Source organism: Hydra vulgaris, chromosome 15, assembly GCF_038396675.1.
Source record: "Hydra vulgaris chromosome 15, alternate assembly HydraT2T_AEP".
Lineage (NCBI taxonomy): Eukaryota > Metazoa > Cnidaria > Hydrozoa > Anthoathecata > Hydridae > Hydra > Hydra vulgaris.
This window is the reverse complement of record NC_088934.1, coordinates 26,040,869-26,050,132: the sequence shown is the minus strand read 5'-3', so window position 1 is coordinate 26,050,132 and position 9,264 is coordinate 26,040,869. Positions and strand designations below refer to the sequence as shown.

At 27.3% G+C, this 9,264-nt stretch overlaps 1 protein-coding gene across 1 annotated transcript; it reads right to left on the bottom strand.

Annotated features, from left to right (window-relative positions):
- Window positions 1-1,823: 1,823 nt before the first annotated feature.
- On the bottom strand, window positions 1,824-8,280 carry LOC136092192 (uncharacterized). Its single transcript, XM_065819940.1, has 2 exons — window positions 6,591-8,280; window positions 1,824-2,882 (listed from the first exon to the last, which is right to left on the bottom strand). Exons 1-2 carry the CDS (start codon window positions 7,042-7,044, stop codon window positions 2,851-2,853), a joined length of 486 nt encoding a protein of 161 aa, XP_065676012.1. The 5' UTR covers window positions 7,045-8,280; the 3' UTR covers window positions 1,824-2,850.
- Between the last annotated feature and the right edge of the window lie 984 nt (window positions 8,281-9,264).

The window sequence follows — 9,264 nt, the reverse complement described above, 5'->3', positions numbered from 1 at the left end:
TGCATAGGAGACAATATTCATTTGCTTCAACACTTATTATGTGTGCTATGCAAAAAATGGTAGCACGATGGCTGCGAAAAAAACAGCAGCAAAACTTACTTTAAATGTTCATTGTATTTAATGGCGTAGTATACATAAAAACTAACTATGACGCTATACTATAAACTATAAAGTCATACTTAATGAAAGTTTATCTTATTTGTAGTTGTTTCTTATATAAAAAATCATTCTTATAATAAAAACAAACTTAATATAAAAACAGTTTTGTTACCTTTATTAAACTTATGTTAAATTGTTTGATTGATTTTTGTTAGGGTTTCCGTATAATAACCTAGCAGACATTTAGCGTAATGGCACTTATCTTAGAATAGGGAGTTAAGGCAACTTTTATAGCAAATGTAAATCTTTTTTATTTTAATTGTATTGCGTTCCTTAATATATTTCATTTCCAAAAAGGTTTCAACCACCTCTGTAGCTTGTTTAGTTCCAAAGATATACGTGTTTTAATATTTTTAATTCATAGACTTATTATGAAATATTTTCTAAATCTTATCTTTAAAAATAAATTTTAAAAATCTTTAAAAATTTTTTCTTGCGTAAAAATTTTTTTGCGTTAACAAACTTTTAATAAAGATATATTAGAAATAAAATCGTAAATCAAAATTATTTGAATCATTTATAAATATAATTTTTTTTAACAGTAGAATGTTTTAAACTTTTTTAACTCGACTTTAGATGGTTAGATTTTACGTTAAGCGTAACAAAACTTAACCGCTTAGAGTCTTAACCGTAACAACCGTAACCGTAAAGCGTAACAAAACTTAACCGCTTAGAGTCTTAACCGTAACAACCGTAACCGTAAAGCGTAACAAAACTTAACCGCTTAGACTAATTTAATATTTTCCCCACCTATGATAATATAAAAGTTTTTCTTTTTTTTAATAGGGTTTTATTTTATAATTTTAATTTAGAATTTTAGGGTTTTGAATTTTTTTAAAAACAATGAATGAAAAACTTGTTGAATTGTTTTATTTGATTGTGTACATAAATTACCAGATTTAGTCAACAGAATACCTTTATGGATTATCTTCTATTTCAAGTTGCAAAAGATGTATTAAATCTTTTTTTGTTTTCGAAAACAAATATCTTACTATTAACGTAACCAAACTTGTTTATATGATGCAAATTATTTGAACTCAGAAATTTTAATTTTCGAAATTCATTCAAAACTTCGCGGTAAATCGAAAAAAAGGTTTTTGTTATCGAACTGTAGTTCAAACTTCAGAGTAGGCTACCCTAAAATAAAAGTAATCTACTGTTAAAAAAAGTTTGCAGGCAGCTTTGAATGTTTCTCTAAGTTTTTATTGTAATCTTAAAAAATTAGACCGCCACAAAACTTGCCTTGGCTATTCCGTTCATAAATTAGACAAAATTGTCTAACTTACTTAACGAAGTGCACCAACGAGAAGGTAAGCCATAGGACTTTGCACTCCATCAGCGAGCTGTCATGTTGCTTAAGGTTAGCCCTCCATTTCTGGATTCTTTTCTTTACTTGATAGGCAGTTTATGTAAAAAAATTAGTAATTACATAAAGCTTTTTTTTTGTTATTTTAATTTTAATATTTATAATTATGTGCAGTTAAGCATAGAGATAAAAATATTGATATATAATATAAATATCTTTAAATTAAACAATATTGGTACATATAAACATATCAAATACGATTCATATCATTTATAAAGATAAAAACCACTGTATTCAAATGCAGTAAAAACAAATATAATAATAAAAGAAATAAGATAAATACATACTACAACACAATTCTAAATTTTTATTAAATAAAATTATCTCACAATCCTAGCTACAAAGAATAAGATCACCTTTTTCAAAATCAATTAATCTCACAATCCTAGCTACAAAGAATAAGATCACCTTTTTCAAAATCAATTAATAAAAGAAATTACCATACTTCATCAGGTTAATTCAGAGTTGTTAGTCCTTGGCCTCACCTTAAGACCAAACCCTTTGGCCTTGGCCTTGAAACTGTTGGCCTTAGCCTTTAAAATTTTGGCCCTAGCCATGTTTGATTTGGCCTTCAAAAAAAAAAAAATTAAATTAAAGAATTAAAAGTTTTCATTCTTTATTTTTATGTATTTTTGTTTTCGGCTTTCATATATATATCTACAAGTATATTTTCTTATTGACTTGAATTCTGCGCATAACCTTGGTCTATTATTATATGTTTTTTTGCACTCAACAGCTGGATCACGTGTATATGAGTCTTTAAACTACTACTTATATTAATTAAAGAATGTTTGTTTGGTGTTATACTTGTTTGAAAGACAATCAGGAGATTTTAATATAGTTCCTACAAAGACAAGTTTATTCTTTTGCTTCCACCTACCTTTGTTTTACAAAAAAGTTTTTTATCACATTTGATACCTAAGATGCGTTAAAAATTTAGTTGAGAAAGGAGCACTTTTGCTTTTAATGGCTCTTCTTTATTGCATATCTTTAAAATCTATTAGATGTGTAAAATAATTCATTTTTAAATCATAGATTCTATTTTTCTTTTTCAAATTTTCTTTTCTTTTTTCACTTATTATTATTGTTTCTTTAGGAATTTCAGATGCATTCACTGTATTTTGAGTTAAATTTTCCACAAGTAGAAAAAAGGCTACACCTAACAACTTTTAATAAAAATTTTTTGTTTCTTTAATTTTCTGGTAGTGTCAACTAATCTATTCATCTTTGGCTAAAGCTTTCTTGCAGCAAAACAGTTTAACATTGAAATCCACGCAACATCTACAATATATTGTATCATAAGATGTATCTTTTAATGCCAAATATCAATCATAAATACTTTCATTGATCGTTTTATCTAAATAAATATAGATTTTCCAATCATCATTTTGAACAAATATATAAATTTATATAAATTAAAGTATTCATTTAATCATCAATAAAATATTTAACTAATTTGAATTAATTTAAAACTCTTTTACTTATTATGTATTTTATATAATATAATATATATATATATATATATATATATATATATATATATATATATATATATATATATATATATATATATATATATATATATATATATATATAACTTTAAAATTAGGTAAATTGTAAAAAAAGTAAATTGTAAGTTATAAATAAGACTTACAGATAAATTGTTGTAATTAAATTACTAATTTGTTAGCAACAACATTATCAACAACAAAAAATAAATCCACTTTATATGGAAGCCAAGAAAGCTCATCAAAAAAATATCTTTCAAATCAAGAAATATATATTTTAAATGCAGAAATTTTTTTTTTTATATTAGTTTTTGTGAGAATGTTACGATAAATGTTGGTATTATGAAAGAAAATGGTAAAGATGAAATTAACATTATGAGAGGAAGTAAATTGCCTTTATATATCCCAAAGCAATGTAATGCAAAGATGATTTTTAAAATCGCTTGTAGAAAACACCCAGATCATAACCAATTTTTAGATAACTTCTGTTTTCAATTTCACGATGAAGATTTTAATAATAACACTTTGTCAAATAATTATATTGAAGATGAAAATTTTCCAGAAAAAGTATCTATTGAAAACAATCAGTCATTTTCTTATTTTGGTGTTGTTGGTCAGCTGCGGTCTTTGTCCTGTATGTAATCAAAGGTTTCCTTTTTCAGTACTTGAACAACATGCAGATAACTGTTTAAAAAATAAAGAAAAGCAAATGGTATATTTAATTGATTCTGATGACTCAATTGACTTAAGTAAAGTTGTGAAAAAGAACAAGATTTTAATAATACTGAGAGTATAAATGATCTTAAAAAAAGATTCTAGTTTTAAAAAAACAGCTCAGTGATATACAAGAAGGCGATGTCAGGATAAATGTTTGTCGTCAATTTGAAGACTTCCAAGATTTTTAGTAAAAGTTGGAACAAGAATAAAATCAATCAATTATACAAGTTTTCATTTGTTGGAGAGCCTGCAATTGATACAGGTAGAATGTGTAGAAAATTTTATTCATGTTAGATTTATATGTAGATTAATTAATAAGGTCAAAATATTATGAGGCTAAGGTCAAATTTTACTTGACAAACAACCATGCCAAAATGTTGTTTGGCCAAGTAGTTAATTTTTGTGTTAAAAGTTAATGACTAACAACTCTGTTTTCATGTATCAATAGTGTTGCCACTTTGTTTATTTAAAAAATTTTCAAATAGTTTATTTTTTATATCTGATCATTTTATCTTGAGGTAATTTTTTGGACTCTAAAAGAACAATTTAACAATTATAATCAATTTTAATCTGCAATTAGTTTGCTTAAAATAATACATTAGGTGTTTCCTTCTAATATTATATAAATAACTTTTATATACTATTATATAAATATACTGCATATAATAGAATATTGATGTTGTAGGTCAACCAGCTTAAAATAAATTAATGCATCTTGAAGTATAGTTGTTTTTCGTTACAAGATTTATTTAGAACAACCTCCATCTCAGCTTAAAATTTAAACTTTGCATAATTTAAGTACTTTACCAGTAAGTATGGACTGCATATGCATATAAACTTTGTATTGATCATGTTTTATAGAACATGGACATTACATTTGACAAGAAACACATTTAGAAATCTTGCAAAATTGCACACATGCAAATTCAAGTTAAATTTTCAATTTCCAAAAAGTGTTGAATGGCGATGTTTTATTAGAGTTATGTAATAAAAAAATAAATCTGTCTCCTCAAAACTATGGTTGAAACAAAACACGAAAACAAAATCTCCTCAGAGCTCATATATTGACATGGAACATGTAAGCTAGTTTTGAAATCAGTAAAAATTTTCTTTATTTAAAAACTCTAATGTTCAACTCTTTATAATTAACATATAAATCAATTTATAAATAAAGTTCTTCACCAGTAGTCTGGTAAAACTGCATATAACCTTTATAGGCAAAAGTACTTTACATGTAGTCTCGTACAACTGTATATAAATTTTGTATTTGAGCATGCTTCAAGGCCAAGAACATATTTTACGAGAAATACATTTATAAATCTTTTCGAATTTACTTCAACACAAATCTTTTTTCCATTTCTTTTAATTAACAACAGATAAAACCTCCATCATCAAGGTAAACTTATTGAAATTTTGAGATTTTTACGAGTAAAAATTCACTTGTACAATTAGATTTTGATACCTTTTAAATACTCTGAAGAGTACTAAAATAAAATAAATTTCCTAATACAAAACTTGTATTGATAAACTTAGTTAATCATTACTATGAAATTTATTTCATTAATCTGCCTAGATATTAAATATATTTTTCAACAAATACGCACTTGCCTCTCTTTCAAAATCAGTGAATCAAATTGCTCATATTTCTGTCTATTCTGAGCCTGTATAGGGTTTCAAAATATGCAATCCGGAGGGAACAAAAAATCATTTGAAATTTCTGCATACAAAGCTTTTCTTGATGTGGTTGAGTATCGCTTCAATACCGATATTGCCATTTTTTACTGTAAATTTATTATAAAACTCTTAAATACAAATGAGTAGATAATGTGTTTTTATTATCTAGAACTGGCGGATCCTTCATCAAATGATATTTTGCAGTTTTTGACTGGCTCGCCGTCCATTCCCGCATTAGGGCTTCCAAAAGATATTTCTATAGTTTTTGTTCATGGATGTCCGTTAACAAAAAGTGGAAAAGAATGCAAATGTTTACCAACAGTTAGCACTTGCGACATACAGTTAAGGTGGTCCACCCCAATTCAAATGAATTTCTTTAATATTGACTTTATAGTTTTCAAATTAGTCTACTTATGTTGTTTTTTACTAAAAAAGAGTATTAAAAAAAAAAAAAAAACCTTACAATTTGCCTCATTTATTCAACATTTTCCCTGTTTTGGTGTGTTTTAAAAAAGAGATTTCTCAGGAAATAAATGACCCTTTTTAATGCCCTTTGGTATTTCAGCTACTAACATGTTTACTCAGGTACCCTAGCAGTTTTATCTATTTAACTGGAATATTTCAAAAGTTATAGGCATTGCCATAATGGTTCCTTGTTTTATCGTGAAGGTCTCACTGTTTGATGACAAAAAAACAAACTTAAAAAAAAGCAAAAATATGTATTCTGCTACCAGTCCTCTTCCAATATATTTTAAACAAACTGGGAAAATTTCAAAGAAAAAGAATAATTTTATCAGATTTCTTTTTTTAACTTTATTTGATTCACTAAAAAGCTAATGTGGAGAAAATCACAAAACAAAAATAAAATTTTATTTAAAAAGCTCCAGATTCATAAAATGATACAGGTTCTTCTTCTGCTTCTTTATCTAAGAACCCTTTTTTAATTCCTTATAATTTTTGCCTTCTAGCTTTGCATTTATTAGTGGATTTATAATTTCCTTTTGATATACGTAATGCATCATGTAATTTAGATGCATCAATCATAAACCTCCCAGTGTTAACACCTAAAATTTTAAACACTTTTAAAACTCCTTGAAAACCATCATTAAACGAAATAATAGCTGAATTTAAAGATAGTTCTAAAGACCTTTTATTAACATATATACCTTTTGGGCATCTTTTCCAAATAACACCATTCAAGCTTTCATTATTCTGTGTTTGACCATGAAGACACTTTTTTAGTAAATCTTGATTAGATAGATCTTTAAATATAGGAATTAAAACTTTGTGAATAGCTAATGGAAGGCTCAATTTCTTTTGATAAGTTAGTTTATCAGACTGCCACAAGCACCAGCTTGTTTTTGTCCTTGGACAAAATTGATGGCAGATGTTTTCATCCTCAATGTCAGAGCTATGAAAAAGCACAGCCCATACGGATTTCTGCGTATTGTAGAGATTGTCAACATTATGTTGTATGGCCATGCCATAACAGTTTTGAAACAAATTTTTCGCTTTGTCTGTAAGGTTACCTTTGCCACTTAGACTAATTTGACCAAGTTTAATATCAATGAGTTTTTTTCCTTTTTGTCTTTGGCGCAAGTTACGAAGACGAGTTTCCATTCATTTTTGAACGTGACCAACACAATCTAGTTTCTTAATATTTATATTGCCAAAGGGTTTTGTGGAAACAACATCAGTAAATGAAGAGGTATCACCATTCCCAATATATGAAGTGTACCTTAAATTATTCTTCATTAACGATCGAGAAAATAATATCACCGCCCAATATGATTCCATTGCTCCAGATGATTTTTCATGATTAGTATCACATACATGATTTAAACTCCAATGAAGATATCCAGGATTAAGGGTTTTTGTTTTCCAGTACAAACAACCTCTGCATTTTTTTGAAAGAACAAAGGCATCTAAGCACTTTCCATTCTCTTTTGAAATTATGGTTACAATACCATTTAGCGATTGATGTCCACGCTTTTGCCAGGTACCATCAACAGGTACCTGACAATTTATAGGTTCATTATGATTAACACAAAGATTTATTCTGGTCTGGAATGCAGCTCTTGTAGTACTTTGAATAGCAACAGTCTTATATGCTTTGTAGAATTTGTTAGTCAAATAGTTAAAGTTTTTCGGCGTCATAGGAGGTGGTATATTCATGAATGCTGCAAAAGTACGCAAAGATTCATAAACTTTGCCAAGTTCTCTAAAAGCTAAAATGGCATTAAAATTTACAGCTGCAACAGGTTTTCCTGAAGAGGTTAAGATTTGTTTATAACTTTGAAGAGATGTATCGTATTTTGAGATAAATTCACATGTATCGCATCACACTGTAACTCGTATGAGAACCCATTTTTGTTTTGTAAATTGTTTTTTAGTAACAGCTTTCCATCATCTGAACAACACTCTTTACATATACAATTATTAAACATTGTTTTTAAAACTTTAAAGTTTATTATAATATTGTAATTATGCTCATCAAGCTCATTTTCTACATTGTTAAAGTCAACATTTTGTTGCAACTTTTTTTCACTTGCACTTCCTTTTTTGTTTTCAATACAGTTTTGGTTAAAACTATGTATGCTTTGATTCCTAACATGTTGGTTACCTTGAAATACTCTTTTTTTAATATATTTAGTAGATCTTGGCATTTTTGTGAAGAACTTACAATTTTAACTTCTATTTAAAATATAACTTTAAATGTCTGCACTGCTGTTGTCACTTTATATATCACTTTACAGTAAATGCACATCGTGATAGGCTTTTAAAATATAGCCAAAGTTATCAAAAACCCATGTAAGACTAAACAGTTTTATTATTGTTATGTATTTATTGATTCTTGAGATGCTAATTTTAAAATACTCTTTGAAAAACGGTTGCTATAGGCGTTGTTAGGTAAATAAAATATATCTATCCTATTAAAGAGATCAATTAGACCTACTAATATACTAATTTAACTAAAAAAAGTGTTCTAATTATGTTCTACAATGAATGGAATTTAAAAAAATCACTTAAAAAAAAAGCTCAAAAAAATGTAAAAAGTACGTTTTGAATTAAATCTGCTAATTCATATGAATATGGAGAACGCTATGAAAGTAGCACTTTTATTAGCTGTAAAAAACGGTTACCATTTTGGACTCATTTAAATGCGTAGAGACGTTGCTATATTTATATAGCTTGTTCGCGTACTTTAATATATTTATAGCTAAAAACACAAGATTATATTGCTTTATATAATTATATAATTATAATTGCGTTATAAATTGTTATTGCTTCATTCCAGTTTTTCGGCAGCATTTTTAGCCTTTTTCGTTTATTACATCTTTAAAGTAGTTAGTAAATCGCATATCGCACTTATTCAAAATTTTGTAGGCTTCAGCGTGAATATTTATTTGACTAAGTGTACCAGAAAGAATGTCGTCATTAGTATTTACTCAACATTGCTTATAGCCATAGAGCTCTGGTAAATAAAATTATTTTGTGAACATTCGTTTGTCAGGATTTTATAATATTATGGGAATTCCAATCCTCTTTTATTTTATCGAGCTCAAATTGTATTAATTCAGAGTAACTAAACCAAACGCATTCCATTTGGAAACGATCCTTAAGTTTTAAATCATCATTAAATACTATTCTTTTAAAATATTCAATAAAAGATGTTGTATATGTACTTTTAAAGTTCGACCACAGGTTTTCAATTCTTTGGTTGGACTACGAACTGCGGTACTTGTGTGCATTGATATCATTATGCACAAAAGAGTGTATTGCTGCAATAATACCATTTTCTGTGCTGCAATCAGTTCTTAGAGTATCTGAAAACACTAT